The following is a 17,540-nucleotide window of genomic DNA, read 5'->3' as shown; positions in this document are numbered from 1 at the left end:
TAGACTGGTATATCCAGACAATGTAGTATTATTCAGCACTAAAAAGAAATGAGCTATCAAGCTATGAAAAAGACATGAAAGAAACTTAAATGCAGGGTGTGGAGTCAAGATGGTGGAGTAGGAGGATGTAGAGTTCATGTCTCCTCAAATCTAGGGCACCAACCAGGCGCTGGTGAGGGACCTTGGACACCTAAGGGGATGGGAGGAATCCCTGTGTAACCAGGGTCTTGGTTCCCAGGCCAGGGGTCAGGCCTGAGCTCCTGTGGTGGGAGTGCTGAGTCCAAACCACTGGACTAACAGAGAACCTCAGACCACAGGGAATATTAATCAGTGTGAGCTCTCCCATTGGTCCTCATCTCAGCACCAGACCCGGCTCCACCCAATTGCCTGAAAACTCCAGTGCTGGATGCCTCAGGCCAAACAACCAGCAAGACAGGAACACGGCCCCACCTATCAGAAAAAATGAGATGACAAAAAAATATGGTACAGACGAAGAAGCAAGGTAAAAACCTATATGACCAAATAAATGAAAAGGAAATCGGCAACCTACCTGAAAAAGAATTCAGAGTATTGACAGTAAAGATGACCCCAAATCTCGTAAACAGAATGGAGGCACAGATTGAAAAAATACAAGAAATGTTTAACAAGGACCTAGAAGAACTAAAGAACAAACAAACAAGTGATGAACAACACAATAACCGAAATGAAAAATACACTAGAAGGAATCAATAACAGAACAACTGAAGGAGAAGAACAAATAAGTGAGCTGGACGATAGAATGGTAGAAATAACAGCCAAGGAGAAGAATAAAGAAAAAAGAATGAAAAGAAATAAGGACAGTCTCAGAGACCTCTGGGACATTAAATGCACCAACATTTGAATTACAGGGGTCCCAGAAGAAGAAGAGAAAGAGAAAGGGTCTGAGAAAACATTTGAAGAGATTATAGTTGAAAAATCCCCTAACATGGGAAAGGAAATAGTCAATCAAGTCCAGGAAGCACAGAGAGTCCCATACAGGATAAATCCGAGGAGAAACATGCCGAGACACACATTAATCAAACTAACAAAAAATAAATTCAAAGAAAAAATATTAAAAGCAACAGGGGAAAAGCAACAAATAACCTACAACGGAATCCCCATAAGGTTAACAGCTAATTTTTCAGCAGAAACTCTGCAGGCCAGAAGGGAGTGGCAGGATATTTAAAGTGATGAAAGGGAAAAACCTACAACCAAGATTACTCTACCCAGCAAGGATCTCATTCAGATTCAACAGAGAAATCAAAAACTTTACAGACAAGCAAAAGCTAAGAGAATTCAGCTCCACCAAACCACCTTTACAACAAATGCTAAAGGAACTTCTCTAGGTGGGAAACACAAGAGAAAAAAAGACCCACAAAAACAAACCCAAAACAATTAAGAAAACAGTAACAGGAACATACACATTGATAATTACCTTGAATGTAAATGGATTAAATGCTCCAACCAAAAGACACAAACTGGCTGAATGGATACAAACACAAGACCCATATATATGCTGTCTACAAGAGATCACTTCAGACCTAGAGACACATACAGACTGAAAGTGAGGGGATGGAAAAAGATATTCAATGCAAATGGAAATTAAAAAAAAGCTGGAGTAGCAATGCTCATATCAGATAAAATAGACTTTAAAATAAAGACTGTTACAAGAGACAAGGAAGGTCACTACATAATGATCAAGGGACCAATCCAAGAAGAAGATATAACAATTATAAATAGTTATGCACCCAACATAGGAGCACCTCAATACATAAAGCAAATGCTAACAACCATAAAAGGGGAAATCCACAGTAACACAATAATAGTGGGGGACTTTAACATTCCACATACACCAATGGAGAGATCATCCAGATAGAAAATAAATAAGGATACACAGCTTTAAATGACACCGTAGACCAGATAGACTTAATTGATATTTATAGGACATTCCACTAGAAAGTGGAAGAATACACTTTCTCCTCAAGAGCACACGGAACATTTTCCAGGATAGAGCACATCTTGGGTCACAAATCAAGCCTCAGTAAATTTAAGAAAGTTGAAATCGTATCAAGCATCTTTTTCAACCACAACACTACGAGATTAGAAATCAATTATAGGCAGGACTTCCCTGATGGTCCAGCGGTTAATAATCTGCCTTCCAGTGCAGCGGACGCAAGTTCAATCCCTGGTCAGGGAACTAAGATCCCATATGCCACAGGGCAACTAAGCCAGTGCACCACAACTACTAAGCCCACGTGCTCTAGAGCCCCTGTGCCACAACTAGAGACCCCACATGTCACAACTACTGAGCCCATATGCTCTGGATCCTGCACACCACAACTAGAAAGGCTGTGTGCTCTGGAGCCGGCGCAACACAACTAGAGAGCCCGTGCACCACAATTACTGGGCCTGCGTGCTCTGGAGCCCATGTGCCACAACTAGAGAGCCTGCACACCACAACTAGAGAGCCCACACACTGCAATAAAGAGCCCGCACGCTGCACCTAAGACCCGACGCAGCCAAATACATAAATATTTTTAAAAAAGAAATCAATTACAGGAAAAAAAACTATAAAAAACACAAACACACAAACACATGGAGGCTAAACAATACACTACTAAATACCCAAGAGATCACTGAAGAAATCAAAGAGGAAATAAAAAAATACATGGAAACAAATGACAATGAAAACACAACAACCCAAAACCTATTGGATGCAGCAAAAGCAGTTCTAAAAGGGAAGTTTATAGCAATTCAATCTCACCTCAAGAAACAAGAAAAATCTCAAATAAACAATCTAACCTTACATCTAAAGCAACTGCAGAAAGAAGAACAAAAAAACCCCTAGAGTTAGTAGAAGGAAAGAAATCATAAAGATCAGAGCAGAAACAAATGCAATAGAAACAAAGAAAACAATAGCAAAGATCAATAAAACTAAAAGTTGGTTCTTTGAGAAGATAAACAAAATTGATAAACCTTAAGCCAGACTCATCAAGAAAAAAAGGGAGGGACTTCCCTGGTGGTGCAGTGGTTAAGACTCCATGTTCCCAATGCAGGGGGCCCGGCTTCGATCCCTGGTCAGGGAACTAGATCCCACATGCATGCTGCAACCAAGAGTTTGCATGCGACAACTAAGGAGCCGGTGAGCTGCAACTAAGGAGCCCATGAGCTGCAACCATGGAGCTGGTGAGCCATAACTAAGGAGCCCTCAAACAGCAACTAAGGAGCCCACATGCTACAACTAAGGAGCCCACCAGCTGCAACTAAGACCCAGTGCAACCAAATAAATAAATATTTTTAAAAAAGAGAGAGGATTCAAATCAGTAAAATTAGAAATGAAAAACGGAGAAATTACAACTGACACTGCAGAAGTACAAAGGATCATAAGAGACTACTTACTACAAGCAACTATATGCCAATAAAATAGACAACCTGGAAGAAATGGACAAATTCTTCCAAGACTGAACCAGGAAGAAATAGAAACTATGAACAGACCAATCACAAGTAATGAATCATTCCTATATGCTAATGATGAAAAAATCTGAAAGAGAAATTAAGGAAACACTCCCATTTACCACTGCAACAAAAAGAATAAAATACCTAGGAATAACACTATCTAGGGAGACAAAAGATCTGTATGCGGAAAACTATAAGACACTGATGAAAGAAATTAAAGATGATACAAACAGATGGAGAGATATTCCATGTTCTTGGATTGGAAGAATCAATATGGTGAAAATGACTATACTACCCAAAGCAATCTACAGATTCAATGCAATCCCTATCAAATTACCAATGGCATTTTTTACGGAACTAGAACAAAAAATCTTAAAATTTGTATGGAGACACAAAAGACCCCTAATAGCCAAAGTGGTCTTGAGGGAAAATAACGGAGCTGGAGAAATCAGGCTCCCTGACTTCAGACTATACTACAAAACTATAGTAATCAAGACACTATGATACTGGCACAAAAACAGAAATATAGATCAATGGTACAGGATAGAAAGCCTAGAGATAAACCCACGTACCTATGGTCACCTAATCTATGACAAAGGAGGCAAGAATATACAGTGGAGAAAAGACAGTTTCTTCAATAAGTGGTACTGGGAAAACTGGACAGCTACATGTAGAAGAATGAAATTAGAACACTACCTAACATCATACACAAAAATAAACTCAAAATGGATTAAAGGCCTAAATGTAATACTGGACATTATAAAACTCTTAGAGGATAACATAGAAAAACACTCTTTGGCATAAATCACAGCAAGATCTTTTTTGATTCACCTCCTAGAGAAATGGAAATAAAAACAAAAATAAACGAATGGGACCTAATGAAACTTAAAAGCTTCTGCACAGCAAAGGAAACCATAAACAAGACGAAAAGACAACCCTCAAAATGGGAGAAAATATTTGCAAATGAAGCAACTGACAAAGGATTAATCTCCAAAATATACACACAGCTCATGCAGCTCAATATCAAAACAACAAACCCAATCAAAAAATGGGCAGAAAAAAAAAAAAAGTGGGCAGAAGACCTAAACAGACATTTCTTCAAAGAACACATACAGATGGCCAAGAGGCACATGAAAAGATGCTCAACATCACTAATTATTAGAGAAATGCAAATCAAAACTACAATGAGGTATCACCTCCCAATCAGAACGGCCATCATCAAAAAATCTACAAACAATAAATGCTGGAGATGGTGTGGAGAAAAGGGAACCCTCCTGCACTGCTGGTGGGAATGTAAATTGATACAGCCACTATGGAGAACAGTATGGAGTTTCCTTAAAAGACTGAAATTAGAACTACCATTTTTTAGCAATAAAGTGTTTTTAAATTAAGGTATGTATATATATATTTTTAGACATAATACTATTGCACCCTTAACAGATTACAGTATAGTGTAAACATAACTTTTATATGCACTGGGAAACCAAAAAGTCCATGTGACTCACTTTATTGCGATATTCACTTTAGTGCAGTTGTCTGGAACTGAACCTGCAATATCTCAAAGGTATGCCGGTACTCTGCTTACAATAATGGACAGAATAACCTGACAGGAGACAAGTAAGGAAATAGAGGACTTCACACAATAAACCAACTAGATCTAACAGACATACACATAACACTCTACCCAACAACAATAAAAAACACATTCTTCTCGAGTTCACATGGCATATTTTCCAGGATAGAATATATGTTAACTCCAATTAAGTCTCATAGATTTTAAAAGACAGATATCATATGAAGTATCTTCTCTGACTACAATGAGATGATGTTAGAAGTCAATAACAAGAGGAAAACTGGAAAACTGACAAAATTGTGGAAATTAAACAACACATTTTTAAAGAAGACTCAAATTACTAAATCAGAAATGAAAGTGGGGACATTACTACCTATTCTACAGAAATCAAAAGGATTATGAGAGTACTATGAACAACCGTATGCCAAAAAGTTGGATGATCTAGATGAAATGGACAGATCCCTTGAAACACAAAACCTACCAAGACTAAAACACAAAGAAATAGATATCTGGATAGACCAAATCTCCTAGTAAGGAGATTTAATCAGTAGTCAAAAATCTCCCAACCAAAAAAGCAAAACAAAACCAAAACCAATTCCTAACAAAGAAAAGCCATGGACCTGATGGGTTTACTGATGAATTCTACCAAACACTTAAAGAACGAATACCAATCTTTCTCAAACTTTTCCAAACAACTGGAGAGGAGAGAACACTTCCCTACTTATTCTATGAAACCAGCATAATCTTGATACCAAAGACAGATAAAGACACTACAAGAAAACTACAGACCAATATCCCTTATGAATGCTGATGCAAAAATCCTCAACACAAGACTCACAATCTGAATTCAGCAGCATATTAAAAGGATTATATACCATAACCAAATGGGATTTATTCCTGGAATGCAAGAATGGTTCAACATACAAAATTCAATGTATATCACAGTTTTCTTCAACAGAATGAAGAAAAAAAAAACCCACATGATCATCTTAATTGATGCAGAAAAAGTATGTGACAAAATTAAACACCACCGCATGATAAAAAAAACACTCAACAAACTAGGAATAGACGGAAACTACCTCCACATGATAAAAGCCTTATGTGAAAAACCCACAACAAACATCATACTCAATGGTGCAAGACTGAGAGCATTCCTCTAAGATCAGGAACAAGGCAAAGATGCCTGCTTTCACCACTTCTATTCAACACAGTTCTGTAGGTTCTAGCCAGAGTGTTTAGGCAAGAAAAGGAAATAAAATGCATCCAAGTTGGAAAGGAAGAAATAAAATGATCTCTGTTTGCAGGTATGATCTTATATAGAAAACCCTAAAGATTCCACCATAAAACTTAAGGGTAAACGAATTGAGCAAAGTAGCAGGATACAAAGTCAACACACAAAAATCAGTTGCATTGCTATACACAAACAATGAGCAATCTGAAAAGGAAATTATAAAATGTTTCCATTTCCAATAGCATCAAAAAGAATAGGACTTCCCTGGAGGTACAGCGTTTAAGACTCTGTGCTTCCACTGCAGGGGATGGGCGTTCAATCCCTGGTCAGGGAGCTAGGATGCCACATGGTGCAGCCAAAAAAAAAAAAAAAAAAAAAGAATAAAGTACTTAGGAATTAACTTAACCAATGAGGTAAAAGACTTGTACGATGAAAACTACAAAACACCGCTGAAAGAAACTAAAGACATAAGTAAATGGAAACACATTCCATGTTTATGAATTGGAAGTCTTACTATAGTTAAAATCTCATTACTATCCCAAAAATCTACAAATTCAATGCAATCCCTATCAAAATCCCCATGACATTTTGTTTTTACAGAAAATCCCAAAATCATATGGAATCTCAAGGGACCCCGGATAGCCAAAACAATCTTGAAAAAAACTAAAAAAACTAGAGGATTCACTCTTCCTGATTTCAAAACTTACTACAAAGCTACTACAGTAATCAAAATAGCCAATGAAGACAGACATATAGACCAATGGCTAAGAAAAGAAAGCCCAGAAATAAACCCTCATATACATGGTCAAATGATATTTGACAAGGGTGCCAAGACCATTCAATAAGGAAAGAACAGTCTTTTCAACAAATGGTGCTGGGAAAACTGGATATCCACATGCAAAAAAATGAAGTTGGACCCTTACCTAACAACCTACACAAAAATTAACTCAAAATGGACCAAGGACCTAAATATGTAAGACCTAAAACAATATAACTCTTAGAAGAAAACACAGGACAAGAGCTTCACAACACTGGATTTGGCAATAATTTCTTGGCTAGGATACCACAGGCACAGGTAGCAAAAAAAAAAAATATGCAAATTGGACTTCATGAAAATTTAAACAATTTTGTGCATCAAAGGACACCATCAACAGAGTAAAAAGGCAACCCACAGAATGGGAGGAAATATTTACAAATCATATGTATGACATGGGATTAATATCCAGAATATATAGAGAATTCCTAAAATTCAACAACCAAAAAAACAGCAACTCAATTCAAAAATGGGCAAAGGACTTGAATAGACATTTCTCCAAAGAAGATATACAAATGGCCAATAAGCACATGAAAAGATGCTCAACATCACTAATCATTAGGGAAATGCAAATCAAAAATACAATGAGATACCATCTCACACCCATTAGGATGACTACTATCAAAAATCCAGAAAACAGGGCTTCCCTGGTGGCGCAGTGGTTGAGAGTCCGCCTGCCAATGCAGGGGACACGCGTTCATGCCCCGGTCCAGGAATACCCCACATGCTGCAGAGCGGCTGGGCCCGTGAGCCATGGCCACTGAGCCTGCACCTCCAGAGCCTGTACTCCGCAATAGGAGAGGCCACAACAGTGAGAGGCCCGCGTACGGCAAAAAAACAAAAAAAAAAAAACAGAAAACAAGTGCTGAAGAGGATGTGGAAAATTGGAAGCCTGTGTACTGTTAGTGGGAATAGTATAGCTGCTAGGGAAACAGTATGGCAGTTCCTCAAAATATCAGAAATAGAATTACCATGTCATCCAGCAATTTCACTTCTAGGTAGATACCCAAACAAATTGAAAGCAAGGTCTATATATATTCGTACACAACGTTCATGCAGTATTATTTGCAAAAGCTAAAAAATAGAAGCAACCCAAATGTCCACTGATGCATGAATGGATAGGCAAAATGTGATATATAAATACAATGGAATATTATTCAGCACTAAAAAGGGAGGAAATTCTGACACATGTTACAACATGGACGAATCTTGAGGACATTAATGTTAAGTGAAATAAACCAGTCACAAGAAGAAAAATACTGTATAATTCCACTTCTGTGAGGTACTTAGTCAAAATCATAAAGACAGAAAGTAGAATGGTGATTGACAGGGGCTAGTGGGAGGGGAGAGTGGAGAATTACTGTTTAATGGCTACAGAATTTCAACTTTACAAGATGAAAAGAGAGTTATGGAAAAAAGAAAAGAAAAGAGAGCTATGGGGATGGATGGTGGTGCTGATGGTTGCACAACAATGTGAATGTAGTTAATGCCACTGAACTATGTACTTAAAAATGGTTAAGATGGTATAGGGCTTCCCTGATGGTGCAGTGATTAAGAATCTGCCTGCCAATGCAAGGGAAAATGGGTTCGAGCCCTTGCCCGGGAAGATCCCACATGCCACAGAGCAACTAAGCCCGTGCGCCGCAACTACTGAGCCTGCGCTCTAGAGCCCACGAACCACAACTACTGAGCCCACATGCCACAATTTCTGAAGCCCATGAGCCTAGAGCCTGTGCTCCGCAACAAGAGAAGCCACCGCAATGAGAAGCCCGTGCACTGCAAGGAAGAGTAGCCCCCACTCGCCGCAACAAGAGAAAGTCCGTGTGCAGCAACGAATACCCAACGCAGCCAAAAATAAATAAATTAAATAAATTAAAATGAAAAAAAAGATGCCTGTTTCTTTAAGAAAAAAATGTTAAGATGGTAAATGTTAAGTGTATTTTATCACAATTTTTAAAAATAATTTAAAAACAAAGATACTGTATGGCTCTAGCCATGGAGAGTGACAGATGAAGGAAATGAATGTCCCTATTTTCTGTGATTTAGGAACTTCAGGCATATTTGAATAACTGATTCAGTGTTTTCGAATAATAAAACTTTAAAATCTTCATTACAGTTAAGACGAATGTGATTGAGAGGAAAATCATATACACAGGTTCCACTGTGATGTATTTGTTGGGTAAAATCAGTATATGGTTTTGTCTCATTTATCATAAAGCTTTTTGGGGATAGAGAGGGCAAAAGTGCTGAAACCCCAAGCAGGACTAAGGCATATTTTCCTTTTTTACAGCTTCCTCTTTCTTCCATAGGGTTAATTAGCTCCACATGTAAATAGGTCTGAAACAAGCATCAGAATAGGTAAAGCCTGAAACTGACCATAAGGCTCAGCATCATTTGGACAGAGACCACAAGGAGTGTTGATGGAAAAAACCATTATTTTCTGTCACAGTGAATAAAGCAGTATTGAACACCCTTCACTCTCAATGCTCTTGGAGTTACTGTGGATTGGCAAAACATGGCCCATGTACCACCACACTCCTCTGTAGCATCCACAGTGGATACCATTATTCCCTTTCCCACTGAGCTTGGCTGCGGCATCAGGATACTGATCATTAGCACATTGAATGAAACCTCTCTGTCATCCATGGCAACTGATGTGCTGTAAGCAAGGTCCCTGCAACTCCTGTCCTGCCTCTCCATCTCTGGAACAATACAAATGATTCAGTTTGCATTGTGCCACGTAACAGCTATTCAACTGCTGCCACATCCTGACTACGAGCAGACAAGAGGCCACTTTAGCCAGTTTCAGATCGGCAAGAAACAGCACTATAATTCCAACTTACAGTTTCAAGGCTCTTCTGGAACTCCAGAAGTTTAGCTTCGGCTTCCTCGTAATTCTTGAAGAACATACACAGTTCATACATCTCCATCATGAAGAGTAATGGGGACTCCTTTGAGGAAGAGTTTGAATGAAGTTAAAAATCCTGAAACTTAATCAATACTACATTCTCAATGAGTAATGCCAATATAGGAGAGGTTAAAGTAAAAAACAAAACTATTAATAACAGCTTTGTAGTAGAATGAAACCATATATATTAAAAAGAAAGGAAATTAAATTTATATTTCCTTTTGGAAAAAAGATACTCAGGCCAGGTACACCTGCTCAACAGTCCATACTCCAGTCTATACTTGGTCCACTACACATGAGCAGAAGATATTCCATTAGACGCTGCTAAGACACCTCTACATACACTCCTGGGTAATGGGCTCCACTGATCTGTTAACCTACTGCTTGTTTGTGGCATTAATCCATACATTTCCATCACTTTGGTGGGAGCTTTTTGGTCAGAGGATAGGAGTTTTAGAATTAGACATTATGGATCTGAACCATAAGTAAACCACTTACTAAAGTACTCTGAGACCCTGGGCATGTTACTTAAGTTCTGTGAGCCTTGGTATATCACTCTGTAAAATGAGGATAATATCACTTCATAACATTCTTCTAAAATATTACTTTATATAGGATTATTATTAGAATCGACTAAAATATTTATATATAAAGCACTGTGCTAAATAAATGATAGTTCTAATATCGTTATCTGTTGTTGGCTTAAAAAAAAATCCCAGAGATAGGAATAATTTTAAAAGCCAACGGGGGATATTCTGAAGTAACCCTTTTAAACTGAGGAAAGAAATGAACTAACACTACCTTAAAGAAAAGCTGGAAACCTCTGATGAGAGTTTTGCTCTTCTGCCGTGTTAATAATGTCCTCCAGATGACTGAGAGGTCCTCAAGGTCCCAGGTATGGCCCTCCATTGAGTCCTGAATGTGTCCCATTGCTTCAGCTGCAACACTGTGCTCCACGGAAGTGATGATCCAAACACAGAGGCAAGGAATAGCACTGGCGTCCTGCCAGTGGATAAGAACTTTTCAAAGTAAGATAATGACTGCACATGGACTACTTGACTGCAGAAGCTTCCAGCAATGCTACAACTACAGATGGATATTTCCTGTTTAGAACAAGTCACCTCACTAAATTGGTTAAAATGACTTGAAAATCCTTCAAACATGAAACAAACTCTAATGAACAACCAAGGGACTGTTATATAAACTGTCCTGCAGAGTATAGTAGGTCAAAAGGCCAAGAAACCGAGGGGATATATGTGAAGGTCAGCAAAGTACTAAGTATAAGAAAACAAGACTGTCCTCAACAGAACTGCTGATCAAGGGACTGTTCGGAGCATCCCTCTTCCCTGCTCAAGACACAGAGGTGGTCGGTCCACCAAAGCATCCTTCTCTATGACTGCCAACCGGAAGCCAAGGCTCTGATCACTTAAGTTACTGAACATTAAGGCACAAGGAAATGCACTAGATGGCCTGAAGCCTAAGCTGGGGAAGCACAAAAAGTGGCAGTGACCTTGGAAGCACATGCTAGGGCCTCACTGTCATCACCTCACATTCTCCCTGATTATCAGCCTTCCCTGTCTCTTCCCACTTTTTCTACTGCCCTCTGAGTCCCTAATGTAGGCTTCTCAAGATTCTCACCTGGACACATGAGGCCAGGACACTAAGGATTGGGGCCTGTTGTTTCACTGCTTCTGCCAGGAGCCAGCACCAGGAGTTTGGCACCTCTGAGCACTGAAGCAGAATTTCAAAGAAATCAGTCATCTCTACTTTGTTTCTTTGCAGTTCCTGCGGGGACTTGTTGCAGACTTGATCACTGTCCATTCTAGAGTTGGACACTGAGGGCAAGTTCTCAAAAGCCAGTCTTAAGTGGTCTTGAAGAACAGGGCTGAAATACTGGAGAAGAGATTTCACCTAGAAAACATATTAGATGATTGATGATCAAAAAAGACAACCAACTTCCAATTTCAGCTGGAGCTGAAAATGTTGGAGCAAAGCATAGGCAAAATTGTTCTTTCTCACCCTGAACTGCGTCAGAGGTGACCATACAATTTTACATAGTTGTTGTGTTTGAGTAAGTTTCCATATTCAATCTGGAGTCACAAAAACTCTTCCTTCAGCTCTTTAGTAGTAATGACTAGTCCTCTGAAGCCAACCCACTGAAATCTTAGTAAAAATAATAGTATCATAGCAAACAAAAGCCTATGTATACACAACAGAAAGAACACTGTCTTCTGAGAACTGTTCCAATTTCTATTCTTGAAAAACTGGCAACAATCGGTTGCTTACCTCCTCTGGGTGGTAATTATGGAGTTGGCTGTGAATAATAAACTGTAACCAATCATTTGCTTTGGCACACTCTCTAAGGTAAGATGTGCTCAGTTTCAGATTGTGGAGCCTGCAGAATTGTACCACTAATGCCCACTGGCTGCTGGATTCACTGGATAACCTATAATTGGGAGTGGGGGTGGGGGGTAAGAGGAAAAAACTCGTTAAAATGTAGCTTTAAACTGGAAACTTAGTAAAAAATAAACTACAGTATATTCTCTAAAAAGCGTTTCAACAAATACCAAATACTTATTAGACTGCTTTGGGAAAAAAAGGACTCTTTCACCCATAATGTACAATAACTTTCTTAGCATACTGGCAAAATTCATTCCTTTTTTATCAACCAAGTATCTATCAAACCAGCTATGTACCATCTTTAGGAGAATTGAGAAAAATAGTCACTCAAGAAATTGTCTGAGTGCTTAATTCTCTTGCATGATTCACTTTAGAGTATCAGAGCCCTGATATGTGCCTGGGCTTCCTTGCTAAGGGGAGGGTACCAGCTGAGAAGGAAACTGCTGAGAACAGTCAGTGACAGGAGGTACACGAGAATGGTGCATTCCCAGGGTCGGGGTAGCAGGTCAGCCCCAGTGGAGAATAGCACAGAGGAAAGATGACATAAATGTATAAGGAGAGGGGCTTTTGTGGACAGACGGTCACCTCACCTTCCATATATTATATGGACATATATTAGCAAGAAAAAAATCAAGGACATCACTTAGAGTCATATTTTGTGACATCTATCCTGCTCCTTCTGAAATGATTTCAACATGTAACACTTAAGAGACTTCTCAGACCAGCAGCACAGTAGAGGAGACAAAGCTCTTCTCCACCTCTTGGAAACTCTATCTGTAAAGAGGGAATCATTATCTTCACCCTTCTTTTACTGATGGCAAGATGCAATTGAAATCTGTTATGTGCTCGATGAGTAAGAAGATAAGGTCTGGTGAAAACATGTGTTGGAAGAAAGACTAAGCAAACACAGATTGGAACAATAAAGCTTGCTAGAAAAGAGGCTGGGATCGCAACTCACGAACCTTTTTATTTCCTGCTGCTGAATGCTGTCCCATATACCTTCCTCTAAGAGAACAAGCAATTCTTCTATGGTTGACTTTTCACCCATAGCCAGTTTAGATAGTTTTTCAGCTATAAGAAATATAAACAACAAAATATGATCAAGAGAAAAGGTCAGGAACTGGGCAGTTCTGTTTGAAGAGTGTGGCCCAGAGACATTTCAGAAACCCATTAAAGGGCCCAATAAAGTGAGATAAAGTGCAAAAATTCTGCAGAAAAAGGATGAAACAGGAGATAACTGTTTCCTCCCCAACCACTCACAATTCAATGCCTTAGACCTATTTGTCCCTTGTCCTCTCAACAAAACAAATGACATAAAGGTGCTGTACCTAGAGACTCTCTGATAAGGTTGTACTGAGCATCTTCATTTCTACACGTGTAGCTCAAAATTATATTGGCCACTTTCATATCAACTCTGAGCTTGAGGCTGTCGAGGCCAAGCAGTTCTAAGAAACAAACACAGGCAGCTCCTATTGAAGGTATGTGGAAGGAGGAGAGCCCTAAAACATAGGCTTCATTGCCTACTTGCTGGATTCTGAAAAAGAAAGGAATCAAAATCACATGAGCACGTGAAAATTTTTTCTCACCAGGAAAAGCAGATTGAATTACATCAGTGATACCTGGAGCATCAGATGCATGCGATTTTTGACTTCCTCCCCCTTCCCTTTTTCACCCCTTATATACATCCATTTAGGTTCTTGGTAGCTTTTAGTCTCCTTCTGGCTCCATAGCCCCCTATTCCCTTATATTTTACCTTCTCCTAAAATGCCTACTCATAGTCCAAATTATTTTTGCTTCCAACTTTATTCAGGGAACGTGGAATAGAACTTATGAAAGACTACCAACTTATGATCTTATTAATTGTATGTACACAAACTACCAAGAAAATTAATGCCACCTAAAATTTGACATCATAAAGCACATACATTTTAAACGACTCATATATGTACTTTTACATGAATAGAAAAATTTTGAGGAAAGATGCACAAGAAATTAACCATGTTTATATACCATGTAGAATGAAGATGAGAGAATGAGGGACTTTTTTCTTTCATTTTTCAACCTTCTGACCTACTTAAATATTTTAACATAAAGATGCATTATTTTGTTAACTATAAAACAATAAATAAAATAAATCTGTATTTAGCTGCTGATTATATCAAATACTCCTCCCAATTCTGTGCTTTATAAAAGTGAATTATAAAAGACCAAGATCTTAAATACAGAATTCACATCTCACTATAGAATTCCCTCTTTATAATAATTGCTAACATTTGGCAAGCTCCTGGATCATTATTTAAAAACATGGTTTTCAGATATATTTATTATCTTATTTAAAATATATTTTAATCTTTTTTTCCTATTAACAAAAGTAAGGGAATTCCCTGGCGGTCCAGTGGTTAGGACTCCATGCTTCCACTGCAGGGGACATGGCTTCAATCCCTGGTGGGGGAGCTAAGATCCCGCAAGCTGCATGGCGTGGGCCAAAATACAAACAAACAAACAAAAAACACAAAAGTAAGACAAGCTAAATGCCAGAAACCTGGGATATACAGAAAAGCACAAATGAAAAAATACATATATATATAATTCCCCAGTCAAAACTGACTGTGGTATGTTTCCAATAGGTTTTTTATATGCATTTATATGCATGTGTAAAAGTACACAGATATGCCTTTTATTAAGAGTACAAATTATGTTTTAAATACTTACAGCTGCTTGGGGGTCTTGCTCTTGGTTAATTCCTGAACCAGAAAAGTACCAAACGCAAACGATGGTCGTCCATGATGTAAATAATAAGCAAAATTCAGACGTTCTACTATAGCATATTTATTAACCAGGTCAGGGCTAGAGAAATGTGGGAGCTGACTCGCTGCATCTGGGGGCAAAGTGAAGCAGTATTAATCCTCTGCACCTCACCATGATTAATTTCAGATCTGCATGTGGAAAACTTTACTCTGCAATGGTAAAAGAAAACTGGTTGCTGTAATCATTTTGTACCACTGTGAATCACTTTGAACCACCAAGATGTAGTAATTTTATTTTAATGTGTGGAGGTAGCCCTCATTTTATACAAAAATGTGTACCTGAGAAGCTGCATAAAAACTTATAAACAGTGGCTTCCCTGGTGGCGCAGTGGTTGAGAGTCCGCCTGCCGATGCAGGGGACACGGGTTCGTGCCCCGGTCCGGGAAGATCCCACATGCCGCGGAGCGGCTGGGCCCGTGAGCCATGGCCGCTGAGCCTGTGCCTCCAGAGCCTGTGCTCCACAACGGGAAAGGCCACAACAGTGAGAGGCCCGCATACCACAAAAAAAAAAAAAAAAAAAAAAAAACTTATAAACTATGCTTTCCCCCTACTGAACTTACTTGTTATTTTAGATGCTTTAATTTTGTATCTGATGATCCATTAAGTTCACAGTGGCAATAACCCTTTAACTACAAAATCTCTGCTAATGATTTGCAAGTGTAGCTTTTTAATTCATTCATGCAGCTCATATTTATATGAATCCTCTATTCACCAAGGCCAACTCACTGTACCTTCCTCCAACAAATACTTTGAGAAGAACATCCTCTTCTCCATATTAATACCCTCCTAATAAATTTTTGTTATTGCTACCCGTACTTTCTGATGTTGGATTCATAGAGCACCTTATTATCTACATCATGATACCAACTTTCCAAGACCAGCAGAGTAGTCAAAGTTCCTCTGTGTCCACGAAAACAGCAGAAAAAATTTCTTTTTATCTTTTTAGAAAAATACGAAGTCAAAGGATATTTGGATGTGAAAAGTTGGTATGAAACAAAGTTAGGGCTTGATAGGAACAGTTAACTGCTTCTTAACTGCTTACTACCTATTTAAAAAACGAGACACTGTTAACAGTGCATCTGCTCTTATTTTCAAAGTTCAAAGCTTATTTCTGAAATAAAGTTGTATCCCTCCCATGGAATTCCAAGGGCTTTTTATATTGTGACTTAGCTCTTATTAAAAAAACGGGACTTGAAGACTTTAGAGGAGTCTGTCATCTTACAAAGCTATTACTTAAAAGTATACCTCCTTTGAGATTAAAAAACGGTCACACGCCTTATCTGTATTCTTTGTAAGATCAGAGTGACTCTGGTAACTTACAATTACATATAAAACCATTCATTCATTCAATATTTGCTGAGTTCATATAAAGCTGAATGAACAAACTTGAGTTTTTATTCAAATAAGACCCTGAATTTTTAGTGGTTTGGTGGCTAGTATGGAGATTTTGTATAAGAGAAAATTCTACCTGAAGAGAAATTTTTCTCTGGCCTGCTGCAGAAGCCAAATCACCACGCAGTTGCCTTGTGGCCACTTTCAGTGGTAAAACCATATGATAAAAGAAGTCAACATTCTAATTAAATACAACTCTCCAATTTAAAAAATCCGTATTATGTCTTCATGATAATTGTTTCATTTAATTTGTGCTTTATTTCCTCAAATATGCTTTAAACTTCTAAAAATCAGGCAGGGAACATGCCTTCAGCTTCCTCTGTGTACCCAGTAGAGTGTTCCATCTCCACCAGGGCCTCAGGACTCTGGCTGATGGAGTTGGAGGCATTAGAACAGTACAGGGGATTCTCTCTACTCTCCGGTAACCTCACTGAGATTAGAATGAGTATTTTCACTTGAAAATGCAATAAGCACTACTTTATCCTGCACTGAACAAATATCGATTGAATATCTATTATAGGCCCGGCACTGCACTAGGCACTAGGTAAATTCAATATATTGAAATTTGAACTTATAAAACCGACACATTAGAAAATGCACTTTTACATAAGTCAATAAATATTTACAGGGTATATATTACAAGGTATATATTATGTGAAAAGTACTAATTTGAAGCCTCCTTTAGAGTAATGTAGGCAGAGGCACCACAGGTAATATGATATTAAAGGCTAATTCAAAATGAATAAGTAAAAAAGAAATAGAAAAAGCAGAGTTTAAGAACAACACACACAAAAAAAAATCAGGGGAAGTTTTATGGTCTAGAGAGGATGGCAGTGTGTGCGCATCTGGTGCTTACCATGTCTCAGGAACTGCAACAGCTTTTTAAATGCCTTGTCTCCTTTCATTCTCATGTAACATGTGAGGTGGACACTGTCACTTAC

General features: G+C 38.5%; 1 protein-coding gene across 4 annotated transcripts in view; it reads right to left on the bottom strand.

Annotated features, from left to right (window-relative positions):
• SPG11 (SPG11 vesicle trafficking associated, spatacsin) overlaps positions 1 to 17,540 on the bottom strand; it is a 76,229-nt gene that overhangs the window by 20,956 nt on the left and 37,733 nt on the right. For all 4 annotated transcript variants that reach the window (XR_003002580.1, XM_024740601.1, XM_024738784.1 and 1 more), the window contains exons 21-27: positions 15,113 to 15,278; positions 13,729 to 13,934; positions 13,363 to 13,471; positions 12,287 to 12,446; positions 11,639 to 11,911; positions 10,802 to 11,002; positions 9,936 to 10,043 (exon numbers count right to left, since the gene is read on the bottom strand). Coding sequence is in view for 3 of the 4 variants with exons in the window: in XM_024740601.1 (XP_024596369.1) it covers positions 9,936 to 10,043; positions 10,802 to 11,002; positions 11,639 to 11,911; positions 12,287 to 12,446; positions 13,363 to 13,471; positions 13,729 to 13,934; positions 15,113 to 15,278 (1,223 nt within the window). In the remaining variant the exon portion in view is untranslated. The remainder of the gene's footprint in view (positions 1 to 9,935; positions 10,044 to 10,801; positions 11,003 to 11,638; positions 11,912 to 12,286; positions 12,447 to 13,362; positions 13,472 to 13,728; positions 13,935 to 15,112; positions 15,279 to 17,540) is intronic.

The sequence above is a fragment of the Neophocaena asiaeorientalis genome, unplaced genomic scaffold (genome assembly GCF_003031525.2).
Source record: "Neophocaena asiaeorientalis asiaeorientalis breed wild unplaced genomic scaffold, Neophocaena_asiaeorientalis_V1.1 scaffold1040, whole genome shotgun sequence".
NCBI classification, from domain to species: Eukaryota; Metazoa; Chordata; class Mammalia; order Artiodactyla; family Phocoenidae; genus Neophocaena; species Neophocaena asiaeorientalis.
Note: the sequence above shows the minus strand (reverse complement) of the source record. Positions and strands in the feature narration are given on the sequence as shown.